The following is an 18,813-nucleotide window of genomic DNA, read 5'->3' on the forward strand; positions in this document are numbered from 1 at the left end:
GGCTGGCATTCCCTCCTCAGAGCCACACCCTGAACCCACAGATTTCTTACAGAAAGATAGTTATCCAGCAACCCCCACCCCCGCCCACAGTGCATGCCTGCACATGCACCCCGGCCACAGGAGGGCCTTGGCTTCTGGTCAACGGCCACCTCGGTCAGAGGGACAGAGAGGTGGCTGCACTCCGTTGGCCCTGAGCACATTTTTGGCCCTGTTGCCTCTGCCTATTTCAATAAAGAACTGTTTACAGCCCTGCCTCGCGCCTGTCCTCCCTACCTGAGGGGAGGCCTGGGCTGGGCTGGGTGGGGCTCAGGCCAGGGCCCAGGCCCTGCTCTCTGATGCTGTGGCCCAGGTGGCTGCTGGCTCAGGCTGGAGGCTGGGCTGCCATTGTACTCTGGGGGAGGGACAGGCTTCGTTTGGCACACTGACCACCCCCTAAATATGCTAAGTGCTTGGTGCATGACAGCCCACCCTCGGAACGTTCTGTGTCCAGGAGGCGCCCATCTAAGCTTGCCAGATGTCAAGGTCTCACTGTTTACCTGGCCCGATTGCCCTTGGCAGACCTGCCTTGCGCTCCTCCATACCCGGGACATGCTAACTGTAAATTCACTTGGCAGGAGCAAATTCCTGCTTGGTGCACGCTCGTGTTCAGACATGAATCCACCCTGGGGATACGGGAATGGCTGAGTGCGTGCTCATCCGTGGGAGCGTGCTGAGTGCGCTACACACGCAACCCCACGCTGGCTACCAGAGGTGCAGCACACCCCAGCCACGTGGCCACACACTGCCTGCTCAGCATATGACAGCTCATGTACATTGCATTCTGAGGGCTCAGCACACACCATCCCATGACAGCCACACATGCCAGGTGGTGCAGTTACATGCTAAGGGCTCAGCTCATGCTAAATCAGTGGGCCACATGCTGCGTGCTCATCAGCCACAGCTCACCTGCTGAGGGTTCAGCACATGCCAGTCCCATGTTATATGCTTGGCACATGCCAAACCCATACTAAGAGATCAGTGTACATGCTTATGTCTTCACCAGAGCCCCATGCTGGCTGTCCCCCACCCCAACACCCCACCTCACACCACTCAGTCAGGCAGAGGCTGTATGGACAAGTCATTTACTTCTTATTATAACCTTGGGCCCTCTTTGCCCTGGGAAAGGGGTGGGCCAGGGGGCCAGGCCCAGCATGCACCCCCACTTCTTCTGGGGCTGGTTCCTCCTGAGCTTGGCTGGGACCTGGGGGCCACAGCATCAGGCTGGCAGGGGCGGAGGTAGAGGCGGGACAGCGAGGGGGCCCGTGGAGCCACAATGGGACAGAGAGAAGCAGGGGCATGGGGACAGGAACCATGACCCAGGATTTCTGGGTCTGGGGGGGCCTTAGGGCTTCAGAGCAGGCGACAGGCATTGCCCACACTGTCAGCTGAGGTGTCCAGGTCATGGCTGTAAGGGGAGTCCCAGTCTCTCAGGAAAACGGCCTCCAGCTGGCTCCGCAGGCCACCCCGCCCATTTTGTGTCACCAGCAGCGAGGTGCCTGTGGTCTCCGTGAAGTAGCTGCCGGACCAGTTGGAGGTTCCTGCAGGGCAGAGGGCAGAGTCAGGGCCCGTGGCAGCGCCTGAATGTCCCTCCCAGCCCCCGGCAGCGCTTGGATACTCACCGATGTAGGTGGCACGTTCAGTCACCATGTACTTGTTGTGGTTGACTCGGGCATATGGGATCCGGGCCTGGGCCTCGTCCGCTGGGACCACAAAGAGTTTCTGGGGAGGAGGGGAGAATGGGAAGGGGCAGAAGATGACGCAGGGATTAGAGAAGCCCCAGGGTCTGGGGTGGGGAGTGGTGCCAGGTCTGTGGGGTCAGGGGATCCGCGGAAACCTCGGGGCCAGAACAGGGCCAGAGGGGGGTGGGTATGAGTCAGTGCTGGCTGGGAGGGCCTAGTCACTTCATTTGCTACCCATTCGCCTGAGCTGCCCCCTTCGCCAGACAGCCTTCCATGACGCCCCAGGCTAGGACAGGTGCTTCCTCTGGGTGCCCCCGCCCTCCCAATCTGGGCCCCGACCCAGGGTTTCCCCATCACTGCACAACTCATTCTGGGTTGTCCCTGTCAGATGACAGAGGAGCTCCATCAGCACTGTGCTGCTAGGACCACCCGCGTGGGCAGGGGCTGAGGAGGGCGCCTGCGACAGGTGCTCACCACCTGGATGTCGGAGTGGGAGTGGTTGTCACGCAGGGCGGCCAGAGAGAGCAGGAAGGCCCGCATGGACGGCTCCGAGTGTCCCCAGCAGCTGACCAGCAGGCGCACCTTGACGCCCCGCTCGTAGGCGGCCCGCCGCAGCCCGTCGTCAATGGCAGGCCAGAACCTTGGGAGGGGGTGCAGGGTACGGAGGGCGGCTCATCCGCAAGCCTCACCCTCAGCTCGTGCCAGCTCCTGAGAGCCCCCAAACCCTAAGACCACCCGTCTCTGGCTCCCAGTCCTGTTCCTGCCTCCCTAAATCCCACATCCCCTATTCTGGCTCCCACTCCTGACCACCAAGCCCAGGCTGTCCGTCATCTCGGCCCCTGGACTACATTCTCTGAGCCCCCAAGCCTTCACCGCATCTCCAGCCCATGCTCCCTCTTCCTGCCTCCAGAAATCCCACACCACCTCCTATTCCTCCAGTCCCCATCTCAGCCCCTAACCCCAATATTTTCTTCCTTTTCTCGGTTCCCTTTGCTCCTGGCTACAGAACCCAGACCCCATCTCCCTGTTACCTCTGTCTTCTCTGCCTCTCCCCAACGCTTCCCCTCCATCTGTCCCCTCCCATTGACTCCACTGTCTGCTTTCTGGGCTCCCTCGCTCCCTCTCCTGCTCCTCTTCCACTCTTGGGGGCCCCCTGCCCAGAGCCCCATCCACACACCCAGCAGTACCTGCGCGGGTGGGAGAACTCCATCGTGGGCAGGTAGTTCATGACCGCGATGTAGATGAAACTCCGGGCCGTGTCCACTACGTTGAGCAGAGCCTTCAAGTCTGGGGTGCGGCCACTTGGACACAGTGGTGGGGGCGCACTCTGGGGACAAGGGGACAGTTAAGATGTGTGCCTGCCAGGGGTGCTGTCACCATGGACCCCAGAAACAGACAGCTTGCCACTAGCCAGGTCCTGCTGGTCTCACTGAATCCACGAAGGAGAGGGATGATCACCATGTCCATTTCACAGGTGAGGAAACTGAGGCTCAGAGAGGGAAGTGACTTCCCCGAGTCACACAGCTGATAAATGGAGCCGGGTTCTGAATCTAGGTTGCCTGGTTCCAGAATTCATGCTCTGACCCAGTGGTTCCTGACAAGGTCCCCAAACCAGCACTGACAGCATCACCTGGGCATTTGTTAGGATTGCAAACCCTCAGGTCTCGCTTGCTACACGTGACACACAGCGTGTGCTGAGGGTGCTGAGTGGGGGCCCAGGAACCTGGGTTTCACAGCCCTCCCAGTGGTTCTGATGCACTTGGGCCTGAGGGCCTCTGCTCTCATCGCTCTCATTCCCAACCCACAGGCCGCCCTGTGGGCGCCCCACGTGTGCCCATGCACACGGGCCCTTTACCCAGCTTTCTCCACCATCCCAATGGGTGAGCGAACTCAAGCTCTGAGAGGGGCAGTGGCAACAGGGGAGCCCCAGTGCCCTGTGGGAGGCCCCTGCATCCCTGCACATTCGCGTGTCCCTCCACAAGTCCCGGGCTTGCCCAGGTGACTCGCTTAGGGGGACTGAAAGGGGTGAGGTGGGCGACCCCAACTAGTCAAGGTATCAAAAGCTAAGGACAGCAGTGCCTTGTCTACAATGCTCAGTATCTACCACGGTCGACTGCCCAGCGGAACGTTCTCAGATAAGGGGAGCCCTCCACATGTGCACTGTCCGATACGGCAGCAGTGTGCTCCTTGTGACCGCCGAGCACTCGAAATGGAGCTGGTACGACTGAGAAACTGAATTTTCAACCAGATTTAGGGCTGATGGGGAGGTATGGCTGGGGCCACGCAAAGCCTAAGAGGTTGTAGACATTATGATAACCATTTTCGGGATGAAACCCAGGCCTGTGGAGGGTGGGACACAGCCCAGGCCCCTGACTTAGCAGAGAGAGCACTAGTGAGGGCTGGTGGGCAGGAGCCCCTCCCCTGGGCAGGGCTGGATGGAGGCCGTGAGGGAGCGTGTGGCCAGGGCGTGACAGGCCCTGCTTCCTAGACTCACCGCCAGGTAGGCCAGAGCAGGGGTCCCATTGAGGCAGATCTCCATGGGCGTCTCTTGATTGTAGCGGGTGTCATAGGACCGGGGCCAGGTTGATGGGATGGAGCTGCCCGCCTGGCCCAGGTACCAGTAGGCCTCAAAGACCTTGGTCAGGTCCCGAGCCAGACAGCTGCAGTTGTACATGACCACGCCCAGCTCCTTGACCTGTGGGAGGGCAGTGCTGAGTCTGGGGCGGTGGCCTGGTGCCCACGGGTGACGTGGACACCTGCAGCCCTCTCTCCCTGCCCCCCCACTCTGTCCCTGCCTCCCCCCCTTCTTTTTGTCCCTCAGCTCCAGCCTCCCAAACCCCCAAGTTTTTGTGAACATCAGGGTCATTTCAAAGCTCCGGTCACAGCTGTACGTTCAGCATCTCCCCGAAGAGCTGGTGGGATTATGAGCTGGCTGAGCAAATGATCACTGCCTGAGCTGTACCCTCTTTCCTGACTTCTGCTAATTCCCGCAGGCCCTTCAGTTATCAGATCAGTTACTGCCTCCTTTGGGAGCCCTTTCCTGAGACCCCTGTTGGGGCCCCCATCCTGCCTAGACCCCTCTGCTCGTGTGTCCCCCACCCCGGCCTGGACTCATCTGGGCTGACCCTGCCTGGTGACTGGGCTGTCTCTGCACCGGACCGGGAGTTCTGAGAGTTCTCTCTGTTACCACCGTGTCCCCAGCATCCCCCAGAACAGGGCCAGGCTTAGAGGAGGCATTCAGAGAATGAACAGTGAGGGCCAAGGATAGACAGGGTCTTGAATACCCTGTAGAGGAGCTGGCATCTGTCACTGGGGACAAGAGGGAGCCCCAGGCTTCCATGAGCAGGCGGAGGGCAGTAGAGGGCTGGATTTGGGGATGTTCCTGGCAGGAAGTGGGAAGGAAGCCATTGGGAACTGGAAAGAGAGAACTCTGAGACTGAAGGGGGTGCAGTTGGAGGCTGGGCACCTGTGGAGCAGGGAGTGGTCTGGAAAGGTGGGTGGGCAGGGTGCAGGCAGACCTGGGTCAGGGAGCGCCAGTCCATGTTGGCACTGCCAATGTAGAAGTGGGTCTGGTCCACCACCCAGAATTTGGTGTGCAGGACGCCGTGGGTCAGCTTCTGCATGTCCACCGTGCGGACCTGGGCGCCTGCAACCAACAGGTCAGGTGGGTGGTCAGGGGTTGGCTCAGGCAGCCCCAGGCCCAGCCTGCCCCCCGCTGCCCCCGGCTCACCGCTCTGCAGCAGGGACTGCAGGTCCGCCTGGGACTGGGACCCGCTGGGCTTGCTCACAGCGATGCGGACCTTCACACCTCGAGGCGCCAGGGTCTGGAGCTGCCGAAAGACCTCCTCACCCTGGGGGGGAGAGGAGAGCCTCTGAGGGGCTGGGCCAACCATCTCGCCAACACCTTGCAGCACCCCCATGGGGCTGTTTGGAGATTTAGCTTCCAGAAGAGATGACGAGTGAGCAAGCTTTACCTTAGCCCACATGCCAGGGGTGGTTTTACAGGTTGGTATTAAAACCTTGATCTGTTTTAATGTGTGGTCACTCTGAGCGTCGCCAGGGCCTCCCTGCCAGTCCCGCCCTTCCAAGGGACCTCTGGGCACCTTACAGGATGTTGGGGGTGCAGCTGGCTTGGGCTTGGGGTCCAGGAAGGTACGGGTGAGGCCAGTCACAGTAACAGCCACGATTCCCTGGCTCCTACTGTGAGGGGGGCCTGGTCTAAGCCCTTCACATCTGAACTCACTGCATCCTCACCACTCTCCTGGATGAGACAGGTCAGAGTAAAACCCCAGAGCTGCAGATAGGGAAACGGAGTGCTGTTTCCCTATCCGCACCCTCGCCTGTGCTCTGAACCACTCCAGTGTGAGGGGCCAGGGAGTGCAAGCGCCTCTCATTCTACATTGCATCATTTTGTTCAGGCAGTGCTGAAGAAGCCCCACAGTGTTAGCAAATTTTAAGCCCGCTTCTCACAGAAAGAGGCAGCAGCGAGAGGAAAAAAGGAGGGAAAACTCCTGTGTCTCTCAGGGAAGGGGTGATCCACCCGGACTGCTTCCTTCCAAACTCTGAAGCTCTACGGTTTGCAAGTTTGTCTGCAGGCCATACCAAGAGCACAACAACGCACGCTCACAAAGGGCTTGCTGTGGTGGGTGCCATGCTATAACTTGCCTGGATTAGCCCATTTCATTCTCCCAGGGGTCAGCGTTACACACTGGCCCCATTCCACAGATGAGAAAACTGAAGCCAGAGAGGGGAAGTGACCTGCCCAAGGTCACACAGCTGGGAAGCGACAGCCTGGCTAGAAGCTGGGCTGTTCCTCACCGCGCTCTTCCATCTCTTGGTGTGACCGGGCTGGAGCAGCTGGTGGGTGAGCGACATCTGCCAGCCTGATCCCTCATAACTGAACCCACACTCGACATTTAGAGGCCTGCAGATGACCGTGACAAACGCCCCCGTTCCAGAGGGCTGTGTGAACAGCTGCTTCCAACCCCCTGTGTCCAACCTGCTGTGTAGCACATGCCCACCAGTCTCCCGGACTACAGAGAACCCTGTTTCCCCCACCCCCAGGCCTCCCACAACCCCCTGCCTGCCGGCGTCCAGGTTGCCAGGTACCTGCTGGGCAGAGGACTCCTGAGTGTGGGTGTCATTGTTGGTGAGGGTCCAGTAGAAGGAGGCGATGTCCAGGCTGCTGTGGGCCCCAGCGAGCAGGCCCAGCCAAGCCTGGCTAGTGGAGGGGTTGCCAGTGGAGGCATTGGGGAAGTCCAGGCCCTCGGGGATGCTCTCCACCAACACTGCTCTGCAGCACAGGGAGGGGGAGGATGATATCAGCCATTGGGGCCTGGAGACCACCACCTGGCATGTGGCACTCACCTGTCTGACCGTGGAGGATGAAAGAAAGACTGTGTGCTGTGTGTGCCTGTATTCATGTTTTCTGAGTTCATGCACTTGTCTGTCTAGAGGTTTGAACGAAAGGTGTGGATGTCTGTGTGGGCACTTGTCCACAGATGTGGATGGAAGATGCCACGTGTGTCTGTGTGTGCCTGTTTCTTCACAGACCTGGATAGAAGATGATGCTGTGGCTGCCATGGGAACGGTGTTGGGGGCGGGGACACAGAGGGAAGAACCTGTCATGAGCTCTGGGTGATACTGAGTGCAGACCCTGCCTTTTGTGTCCAAGTGTCCCTGGCTTGTCAGGGCCTCTCCCTGGCCAATCTGAGGCTCCTCACTTACTCGCACGGGTCATAGCAGGGGGCTGGGCGCTGGCTGGGCCCGAAGAGATGCAAGTCGCTGTACTCCCACAGGAACAGCTGAGTCATCAGGGCACCGAAACCCACAACGGCCAGGATGAGGACCAGCAGGACCCAGCGGGCTTTCTGTAGGGAGAAGGGGAGGTCAGCCAGCCCCGCTGGGCATGCCCCATGCCCTAGCCCCAGACACACTAAGGGGACGGTGGGCTCCTACCTTCTCAGCAGCCTTCCATGCCTCGATTTCATTTATGGGCAGCTCGCTGGTGGGCTCCTCAGTAGGCACCTTCAACTGGGGAAAAACGGGGATGGTTGAGGCTGCCAGGGGAGCCCTGACTCCCCACGGTACCTGGTCCCTCCCCACTGGGGCCCCCCCATCCACCTACCTCCTGATACATCAGCTTAGGCTTCATCTTGCCAGGCAGCCAGGAGGCACGCAGGGCACAGGTGGCTCAGTGGGTGTGTCAGGGTCTCCAAACTGTGGGAACAAAAGCTGGCACTGTGTGTGGGTGCTCCGGGTTTTTTGGGGACATCATAGAAGGCACATCAGTCTCAGGGCTCACGAGGTCCACTGGATCACTTATCCATGATCATGGGGCCACTGGCGCGGCGCCCGCCACCCCAAAAGGAGGAAGCAGACAGCTGGTCAGCAGGGATTTCGAAATCCCTTGGGCTCTAATGCCTTTGCTTTCTTCCCAACATCTGTGGTAGCCACCCTGCCGCCCTTTCAGGGCTCCCCTTAGCGCCCACTCTGCTCCCCATTAGCACCTTCCCTTCCCTGTGTTCTAACCGAGACATTCCCAAAGGGACAGCTCCAGATGGGATCAGCGGAGTCCCAAAGCTTTGTGCCTGGCTTTTCCCAGCCCTGGGATTTTTCAGGTGGCTCTCCTGCCTCAGACACCACCAGACAGATCAGGCGGGGAGCCCAGGACCCTCCAGACCTCCCCACCAGCTATCTAGCCCATCCGCCCCCCCGCCCCCGTCCCTCCCATCAGCCAACCTCCCGACCCTACCGCGGAGACTCGGCCCTAGTCGGCATGCGGCAGCTGCTACCTCCGCGGGGCCCCAGCTTCTGCCTCAACAGACTGAGCCAGGGCGAGTGGAAGGGGGCGGGGACCCCGAGGAGGCTCCACCTATTGCTACTGCAGCAGGGAGTCTGCGCGGCCTTTGCTCCGCCCCGACCCTCCGCGGGGACTAAGGTCTGGCCTCGCAGGTGCGGTCCGGACAACCTGGCCGGATGAGTATAGTTCACGCTTGGGGGATGGGCTTTGCCACACCCCACCCCAGAGCCACCGTGCCGAGTGGGGAAGGCTCAGGTAAAGAAAAAAATGGAACCCCACATCTTTTCTCATCTTCAAACTTTGCGAATTTTTGTACCCCGGGCATGCATTGCCTAGTCAAAAATAAATACATTAAATGAATGATTTAAAAACATACAATAAAATGGAGACATCAAGGTTGGGTAAACTGATTTCATGATGCAGCGATAAAATCAGCAGAGGACACAGCCCACGCTCTGGGAGGGGAAGAGCTGGGTGGGGGAAGCAGAAGGTGGGTTTTCTGCTGGAGTCCGTATTTGATTGATTGATTGATTTTTAGGCCACTGATAGGGATTTTTAAAAATTTGTTTCCGAAATCCGGGCTCTGGCTGGAGGGTTGGGCTGAGTTCCCCACGTTCCGTCTCGAGTCTCTCAAGCGAGCTTTAAGGCTACAACTGCAAATATAAATTAGAGAACCCTTCCCTGCCCGCGTCTCTCAACGAAAGAGGGGGCAGGAACCTCTTCCCCTGAGCCAGGCAGAATGTTCACAGAGAAGCGCAGAAACGCATTACTATTGAGAGAGGCAACAGTGTCATAAGTGGTTGCCTTGACAGTGGGACTTGGGGGTGGGTCAGGCCTATTTTCGGGGTCCCAGACTGAGGAGGGCAGAGCTCAGCTATTCCCCTGGGCATTGCTGGACAGATAGGGCAAATACCTCCAGCAAGAAATGGCAACTGCCCAAGGTTATTTGCACACCCTAGGTCACCAGATGCAGAAGATAACAAGAAGATAACAGTCTTCGAGGTGGTTGGCAGCAGGGTTTCAGGGTGGGGGAGGGGGAGGTGGGCAGGACACCACTTTTGCCTTTCATTCATTTGTGAAGGCCTCGGTGAGAAATGTATTAAGAATAAGGGGTTAAACCTGGCTGGTGTGGTTCAGTGGAGTGGGTGCCTGCCTGCAAACCAAAGAAAGGGTCGCCGGTTCGAGTCCCAGTCAGGGCACATGCCTGGGCTGCGGGCCAGGTCCCCAGCTGGGGGCATGTGAAAGGCAACCACACATTGATGTTTCTCTCCCTCTCTTTCTCCCTCCCTTCCCCTCTTCCTAGAAATAAATAAATAAATAAATAAATAATCTAAAAAAGATTAACGTGTTGGAACAGCACATGTGAAATTGGGGAAGCTGAGATGAACAAGAGCGAAAGTGAGAGGGCAGTGAGACTTGGAGAGGTGAGGGACGCAGCTGAGCACCCTGAGGCTGGGGAACAGAAGATGACCGCTGGTAAACCAGAAGCAGGCCCTGGCTGGTGTGGCTCCGTGGCCTGAGTGCCGGCCTGCAAACCAAAGGGTTGCCCGTTTGGTTCCCAGTCAGGCAGGGCCCATGCCTGGGTTGTGGCGGAATCTCTGGTGGGGGCATGTGTGAGAGGCAGCTGACTGATGTTTCCCACATCAGGTGTTTCTCTCCCTCTTTCTCCCTTTCTTCCCTTCTCTCTAAGAAATAAATAAATACAGTTGTTTAAAAAACCTTGTGGCTTTCAAACTGTGTAGTGATTACAAGGTCTGTAACAAGGGTTAAAGCTGTAAAAATACAGCTTTAACGTCTGCTGTATTTTTATCAAAGCAATATGTCTAAGGCGTCTACAAGGAACACTAGTTCTGGAGAGGGGGGTTCCAGAGCTAGATGTCCAAATTGGATATGAGCCTGCCCACTTAGGTGACCAGTTAACCTTGAAAAATGATACTGCACTTGCGCCTTGGTTTTTCCACCTGCAAAATGGGCATGGTAACAGCAGCGCTTGCTTCTCACAGGCTGCTTATGAATTTTACACATTTTTTGAGGCACTGGGGATACCGCTGTGAACAAAACAGACATGAAGACAGACAAAAAAACCAAAATAAGTCAATTATATGTTAGAAGGCAGAAGCACTGTAGAAACTCAGGGAAGAGGGACAAGGTGAGGGTGGGGTTGGGGTTGTTTGTAATTTTAACCAAAGTCAGGGAAGGCCTCACTGAGAAGAGATACCTGATTAAAAAAAACTCTGTGGGGAAGGAGGGAGCTAATGGGCTTCCTTGCAGAAGCGTGTTCCAAGCAGAGGGAAGGCCAGTGCAAAGGCCCTGAGACAGAAGTGTACCTGATGTGGAAATGGGAGAGCAAGAAGGCCAGTGTCTCTAGCAGACTGGACACGCAGGGGAGGGAGAGGTGAGTCTGCGAGGTGACAGGAGCCGATCATGGACTGTGGTGAGGACAGGACCTCAGTGGGTTTTGGGCGTAGGAAGGATGCGGCCTGGGTTGTCGTAGGTTGAATGGTAGCCTCAAAAAAGATATGTCTAGTATGGGCACTACTCCTGGGACTTGTGAATGTGACATTTAGAAGAAAGGTCCTTGCAGAGAACAGACCAATGGTTGCCAGAGGGGCGGGGGGCTGGGTGACAAATTGGTGATTACAGAATAGTCACGGGCATGTAAAGTACAGAGAAGGGGATATTGTCAATAATATTGCGATAACTATGTGTGGCACCCACTGGATACTGGAACTATAAGGGGGACCACACTGTGAAGCACAGGATTGTCTAACCACTATGTTGTACACCTGAAACTAATGGAAAGTAACATGGAGTGTAAACTGTAATTGCAGATTTTTCATTTATTTACTTTTAGAGAGAGGGGAAGAGAGGGAGAGAGAGAAACAGCAAAGTGCAAGAGACACCTTGATGGTTGCCTCTGGCATGCCCTCAACTGCGGGGACCTGGCCCACAACCCGGGAGTGTGCCCTGACCAGGAATCGAACCGGTGACCCTTTGGCTCGCAGGCTGGCACTCAATCCGCTGGGCCACACCAGCCACGGCAGAGTGTAAACTGTAACTGAAAAATGCAGATGTAATTAAATAAAGGAGCTTGTGATAAAATCATCCGGAATTATCTGGGTGGGCCCTAAATCCAAGAACAAGTGTCTAAGTGACAGAAAACCACGTGGCCAGGGAGGCAGAGGTTAGAGTGACATAACCTCCCTAAGCCTGGAGTCACCACGTTCTGGGAGCAGCAGGGACCAGCTTCTACCCCTAGAGCTTCTGGAGGGAGCCCGGTCGGGCCAACACCTTTGGTTTGGACTTCCAGCCCCCAAAATGTGAGAGCGTGAAGTTCTGTTGTTTTCAACCACCCAGGTTGTGGTAATTGTCACAGCAGCCATGGGAAACTAATTCGGGTGTTTGTGGGCTCCCCCTGGCTATGTGGGGTACAGACTCAGGGGAGGGGAGGTACAGGGGCTGGACCAGGGAAAGCAGGGTGCAGAGAGGGTGGACAAACGAGAGGGTCGTGGCAGCCAAGCGGGGAAGACTGAATGGAGTCTGGCTACATTTTGAAGGTGGAGCCCATGGGATTTCTAATCAAACTGGATGTGGAATCCAGGTAAAGGAAGTGGTTGAGGCTTTGGGCCTCAACTCTGCGGGTTCGGGCCTGAGCCACTTACAGATGGAGGTGCCAATAGCTGAGCTGGGGAAGACTCAGGCGCAGCAAGTTTGGGGAAAAGAGCAGAAACAAAGAAAGAATGAATTAATACATTAGGTAATTCATAAGTGGCCCTGGCCGGGTAGTTCAGTTGGTTACAGCAACTTCCCCTAGGGCCAAGGTGGTGGGTTCAGTCCCCTGTCAGGGCACATACAAGAAGCGACCAATAAATGGGTAAGTAGAACAACAAATCGATGTCTGTCTGTCTGTCTGTCTGTCTCGCTTTAAAATAAATAAAACCATAAATAAAATAAATAAAATAAACAGCTCTGGCTGGGTAGCTCAGTTTGTCGGAGCATCGTCTGGATACACAGAGGTTGCAGGTTTGACCCCCAGTCAGGGCCCATACATGAGCCAACCAATGAATGCACATACATGGGTGGAACAGACAACTGGTGTTTCTCCCTCCCACTCTCTAAAATCAATAAATAAAAATTTACAAGTATAAATAAATGTAGTGTTTTGAACATATAAACTTTGAGGTGTCTGAAATCTACCCAGGTGGATCCTCGGAACTAAAGGATTAACACATTGTCAAGTGAACAGAATGGGCATGCAAGAGGTTCTTGATAAATATGATTGTGTCAACACTAACGGCCAAAAAGAAGAAAGGAAAAAAAAGAAGGAATAAAAGGCATCATTCCCATCCCACCCAGCTAAGGGGGTTGCTTTCCAGTCACTATTTAGTTTTTAAATTGCACATAGGGCTTTAGTGGAAATTAAATTATGAGGCTCAGGCGCCTAGCTGGGGCGCCCTTAGCCCACATCCCTCCAGAAAAGGACTGTGAAGTCAGCTGGAGAAGCATCCAGCGCTCCCCACCCCCGGGTCCCTGGGCGGAGCAGGGTCGGTGGGGTGGAGCAGCAAGGCTGCCACAGTGGGGCTGGCATTGCCCTGGGCGCATCCCCTGGGTTCCCAGGCTCCGAGCCACGCCCCCCCGCCCCCGCCCCGGGGGCTCCTGTGCAGCGTCCTGTCTGGCCCTTGCGCTCTGCCGGCAAGTGCTCCCCACCAGCCCACAGAGTCTCCCTGCCCCCTTGACCTATGTTCTCCTTGCTTGTGTGACACCACAGACCGCAGAAAAGGAGGAAGCAAAACCCGCTGGGCTTTTGAGACACAAATTGGGAGAGCTCCCTGAACACCCTGCTCCTGGGTGGGGGTGGGGGTGGGGGTGGAAGGGGCCGGGGGCGGAGTTTTGGTCCCTCCTCCACAGCAGTGCTTCAGAGAGTCCAGGGTTCAAATCCCGCGCCGTCACTTTCTTAGTGAGTCGCTGCAGGCACGGGGCTTTACATCTCTGAGCCTCGTTGGCTTCATCTACAAAACGGGAATCACCTTACAGTTTTATACACCGTCTGGGGGACAATGGCTGGGATCTCCGAATGGTGTATGGGGTGGGTCTCCAAGTCCCACAGCCCTGCATTGTGTCAGTAGAAAAAGAGGCGCCCTCCTGTGGGCCTCACTTTCATCCTCAGAACAATGGGAGACATGTACCGAGCTCACGTTTGCTGGGAAGTCCATGAAACCCTCCACGGCTGGCAGGTGGCATGCTAAACTTCTGATACGAGCTGGCTGGTGACATTTGTATGTCCCCTCGTTTGCCACAGGCCATTTGTGTCCCTTGAAAAGCTAAGTCTGCACCTGGTTTGTTCCTCTACCCAGTGCCCAGTGCCCAGTACATAGTACACTCAAGAGGTGTCTGTGAAAAACAGAATAAATGGAGTAGAATGGCCACCTTTAAGAAAAGACTTTCTTGGCTGTCTCCCTAGACCTAATGACACTTATTTTACACCCGATGGTAACCGGCTTGCGTTCTAAGCACAGAGTGGATGGGGTAGGAGCAGATAATGAATGGCATCTCAGCCTGAGAGTAAACGGCAACGTCGATTCAAAGCTGATTCAAGCCATCTGAGTGCAAAGGAGGGTGTGGGGCCCATCAGCTGCTGAAGCGCATTCGAAGCACCAGACAGGCCACCCCACAGGGACCAATCACCAACCCACGCACCTTCCCTGTGGTTCAAACCCGAAGTGCTCTCATGTTCAAAGGAGCCGATTCTCCCTGGACTGTGCAGACCCCTTGGACTGAACAACCCATTGTCCGTGTTTCAGCCTGCAGAACCTTTCTGTTTCTGTTTCTAGCAGCAGAATCTTTATTTCAAAGGGCCCCTCCCTAGAAGATGCTCCTTCTAGGGGGAGAAGGTGCTTGGTTTGAAAAACAATGAAATCGTTAAAAAGAAAAACCATTATAAATGGTGAATGCTTCTGATTCGGAATGCAAAAATCGAAGCTGTCCCTTCCTGTCTCAAAACCCCTCTGCAGGTCCCTGTCACCTTTGGGACGGAGCACAAACTTCTCACTGTGTTCTCCAGGGCCTGCATGGACAGGCCCGGGGACCTTCCCCACCACGGCAGGTCCAGCTCCCCTTCCGGACCTCAAAGCCGTCTCCAACTCCCATCTCGTCCCTGAACTCCAGGTCTGGAAGTCCCCTGGCCTCCTAGACACCTCTCCCAAGGTGTCCCCAATCCCCTTATACCCACTATGTCCCCTCAGCATCTCTCCAAAAGGTACTCCTCCCTCCAGTCCCCATTTCAAAGACAGTTGTCCTACCTATCCCTCAGGTCTCAGCTTGTGCGCCAGCTCCTTCAGAGAGCCCAACCCGACCTCCCAGGAGACCTACCTGGGCCTCACGCTGGGCCCCCCATTGTCCACTTGGCCTCCTGAGGGTCTGTCCCACCCTTTTCTCTCCCATGATCTCAGCTTGTACCAGCCACCTCCTTTGGCTCCCAGCCTTCACTCAACCCTTCCAGTCCCCCCTCCATCTGAGTTTGACTTGTCCTCCATCTGTGCCCCCCGCCCCAGTGTCCTCAGGACAAAGTCTCAACTCCTTACTGTGAACCCCAGAGCCCTGAATGACCTTCCCCTAATAACTCAACTCTCCTCACCTTTATGTCCCGGCCGTTTTTTATTATCTTTCAGTTCCTTGAACTAAAACCACACTTTCACCACCAACCCTCCCACAGCTTCTGCTCCTGCATGACACACCTTTCTCTCTTCATCTTGCTCATTCTTATCAGCTCATGCACTGCCTCCTACTCCAGGAAGCCCCCTCTCACCCCCTGGTTGGTTCAGGTATCCCTTTTTGGGCTCTGACAGTCCCCTGAGCTTTTGCATCCCAGTCCTGACCACTCTGGTCTGTCACTGTCTGAAGTTGGATCTGTTTCTCCCATTTGACTGTGAGGAGGGCAGGGCGGGGCTGTCTCTGTCACTTCTGTCCCCATCACCACCCAGCACAGGGATGGTACACGGCAGGTGCTCAGTGGCCAGTTCACCCATCCAGTTATTCCACTTGTATTTATTCAGTGACTACTTGCTGACAAGTCCTGTCTAGACTCTGGAGATACAGCACAGAACGGGGGGGAGGGGGGAAATCCTGGTAAAGATGGCATTCTTTGGGGAGAATGAGACAACAGAGAAATGGGTGACATGGAGACTGTGCCCTGGAGAAAAAAGACAGCAGGGAGAGGGTAGCGGCACCACAATGGAAAATGGTGGACAGCTGAATTCAAAAATGACACATTGGGGGGGGCAAAAAAAGCATTATCATCTCCGTTTTTGAGATGCAGGGCAGGGCCCAGGGCAATCACGGCCCAGGTCGAATAGCACGGGTATGTTGGCAGGGAATGTGGACGCAGAGCTCTCAGTTCTGTCCCAGGACACGGCACTGAGGAACCAACCCATGAGCACAGAATAAGGAGGCACGCCTTTTCCTCGCCTCCCTGAGGGAGGCCTGAGCCCATGAAAACACGGGCTGTGGGGCGAGGGCGGCAGGTTCTTTATTTTTACTGAACCAGGCACTGATTAATTATTAAGATTAATAATATTTAATTATCAGAAGAGTCCTTCTTTTTTTTTTTTAGCCCCACTTAACAAATAAGGGAAATAAAGACCCGGAGAGATTAAGTCACTGGCCCAAAGGGACACAGCTAGGAAACAATGGAGCCAGGATTTGAACCCAAGCTGCCTCAGGGTCCCAGGGGCGGACAGCTGCCTCTCCTGTCATTATTTGTACGTCTGCAGTTGCTCTCCCTTCCTCCCTCCCCAGCAGCAGATGAACCCAAAGGCAGCTGGGGCCTCTCAAAAACGACCAACACTCCCTCCCCCTCCCGGTCTTTGAGAGGGACATTTGAAGCTTTCTCCAGAGAGAAAGGATACGGAGTACAGCTTTAAGAAGAGGACTCTGGCTCTCCTTCCAACCAGGCTGATTTTGCCAATCCATCTCTGGTAGTTCTGGAGCTGCTGCTGCTGCTGCTTCGGCTCACATCATGTCACATCAGATGGTGTCCCTCTTCACCTCCAAATCCTCCAGTGGCTCCCGTTCGTCTCGCTCAGAGTGGAGCTAAAGTTTCCTCCGTGGCCCAGGAGATCTGGCCCCATCACTCCTCTGACCACATGCCCCAGTCTTCTCCTCCCTCAATGGCTTCCTTTCTATCCCCTAAATATTTCTAAATATTCCACGCTCCTCCCTCAGGGCTTCTGTATTTGCTGTTCTCTCTGCTTAGAATACTCTTCCCCCAGACTGCCACATCACTTTCTCCCCGAATTAGGGTCGTTGTTCAAGCATCATCATTTCGGAAAATCTTTTCTGACCACCTTATTTAAAACTACAACCTTTTCATGCAGTCCCCACCCCCTCCTAGCATATCCTATACTCCACTTACCTATTTGCTAATTGTCTCTTTTCCCTGCTACAATGTAAACTCCATGAGGCCAGGGATCTCTGGGTTTGTTCACTGAAGTGTCCCCAGTGCCCAGGACAGGGCTGGGGATGTAAAACGTCCTTTCGAAATAGCTATTGAGTGAATAACTTGGGTTTTCATTCCCACATTGCAGGTGCAGCAACTGAGGCACAGGCACATTAAACCACCTGCCCAAGGTTATGCAACTGTTTAAGCACTAAATGCTACAACCAAGATGGGAACCAGGGTGTTCCAGCCCCCAGGTACACACTGCTAACCACTGTCCCACACTGCCTCGTGAAGGCAAGCTCAATACAGAAGACACTCACCATTCCGCCTGGGGATTCAGGGTTGCTGAGGTTTAAGTGAGTTGTGGTGGGACCTGCCTCACCTCTCCATATCCTCCATTCCAGAAGTCAAGGGAGGTCTGGGTCTAAGCTACCCATGGTCTCCCCGCCAGCAAACCCTTCTCAACTCCCACCACAGCACCATCCAAATGCTCTCATTTTGGGGTGGAGATCACTCAGCGCAGCGAGGTTAAAGAGATATATTTTAACTATGTACATGAGCAAGGTTTGTGACAGCTGGTGAGCCACCCCCTCCGGTGTTGTGATGTGGCAGAAACGAGGACAATATGGAGATCGTGACGTGGGTTGGCTGCCATGGCAGAGTGCCATGATAACACGGAGTGACTGAGGCCACAGCAATGATAAAGAAGGTGGGAGGAGGGGAAGAGGGACAAGGAAGAGGTGAGGAAGGTGATTGGATGAGGGTGGGAGTGACGTGGTTAATAACAATATTAGCCCAAATCACCATGTCAAACTGGATATAACACAGAAATAAACTGGCAGAATCCTCACAATCTCCCCTGCGCCGTGCACACTTCATAGATGAGGAAGCTTACATTGCAAAGGTGTGATTAGGTAGTCAAGGTTACCCAGAGGTTTAGTGGTGCACTGGGATTCTGGCACACACCAGGTGATGGGCTCTACCCCGAGCAGTGGCGAGTATGTGATGGGTGACATGGGCAAATGACGGAGACGTGGAGGGGGAAAAAACCCGTAAGGCAGGGTGGCCTTTCCCTTATAGGGAAAACTAGAAGCATGAGACACGGACAGTGACAGCCGGAGGAGCAAAAGTGACATGGGAGGGATGGTGACATGGCTGTGAGGGTAACATAAGGGGAACATGAAATCGATTTAAGGAAAGGGTGACAGGAGGCATGCAAAGGTGACATGGTGTATGGTGATGGTTATGAGAGATCATAATAGAGAAATAGCAACAAAAGATGGGTGCAGGTAACATAAGAAGGTGATGGCGACTTAAAAGGGGCAACTGCGACCTGCGGGTGCAATGGGGGGCTTAAAGGGGACAAAGTGAGTTAAGGGAGTTGATGGCGACAGAAGAAGGGTGACAGCGACCACAGGGGAATGTTGACGATTTAAGCGGAATGCAATGTGAAGGGAGGAATGGAGACATAAAGGGCCTGAGAGCGACGTAAGGGTAGACACGCATTATAGACCGGAGGTGACAATACGAGGAGGGCAGCCGAGGCGCCGCGCCCCCAGATCGAACAGTACCTGCGGCTCCAGGTCTCCCACTCCCGGACCCAGCCCCGCGCGCACCTCCTCTGCTGGAGCGGGGCAGGACCGCCCCCGCCGCGCGCAGGCGCACTTGGCCTAGACTGCGGGCAGGGGGGGCCGGGCACGGCCTTTCTGATTGGCCGCGCTCCTCGCTAGTGCGGGGCGGAGGGAAGCGCCTGGGTGGCTGCGAGAGCGATCCAGTGACGGCTGTTGCCTCGCTCTCGGTGATGGCAGCCCGAACGGCTAGAGAGGCCGCTGGAGGGCCAGTCCGGCTTCCGGAAG

At 55.6% G+C, this 18,813-nt stretch overlaps 1 protein-coding gene across 2 annotated transcripts; it reads right to left on the minus strand.

Annotated features, from left to right (window-relative positions):
- Positions 1 to 1,105: 1,105 nt before the first annotated feature.
- Positions 1,106 to 18,636, minus strand: PLD3 (phospholipase D family member 3). Of its 2 annotated transcripts, none has more exons than XM_037047457.1 (12): positions 18,529 to 18,636; positions 7,846 to 7,937; positions 7,677 to 7,751; positions 7,446 to 7,588; positions 6,828 to 7,011; positions 5,449 to 5,569; positions 5,237 to 5,364; positions 4,213 to 4,413; positions 2,906 to 3,045; positions 2,193 to 2,358; positions 1,659 to 1,758; positions 1,106 to 1,577 (listed from the first exon to the last, which is right to left on the minus strand). In XM_037047457.1, the coding sequence occupies exons 2-12, from the start codon at positions 7,870 to 7,872 to the stop codon at positions 1,390 to 1,392; spliced, it is 1,473 nt and encodes a 490-aa protein (XP_036903352.1). In that variant the 5' UTR covers positions 7,873 to 7,937; positions 18,529 to 18,636; the 3' UTR covers positions 1,106 to 1,389. The 2 variants fall into 2 exon arrangements, with proteins under 2 accessions (XP_036903352.1, XP_036903353.1); XM_037047458.1 differs by lacking the exon at positions 18,529 to 18,636 and adding an exon at positions 8,473 to 8,569.
- Between the last annotated feature and the right edge of the window lie 177 nt (positions 18,637 to 18,813).

This window comes from Sturnira hondurensis, unplaced genomic scaffold (assembly GCF_014824575.4).
Source record: "Sturnira hondurensis isolate 20B ecotype Veracruz unplaced genomic scaffold, ASM1482457v3 Scaffold0005791, whole genome shotgun sequence".
Taxonomy (NCBI): domain Eukaryota; kingdom Metazoa; phylum Chordata; class Mammalia; order Chiroptera; family Phyllostomidae; genus Sturnira; species Sturnira hondurensis.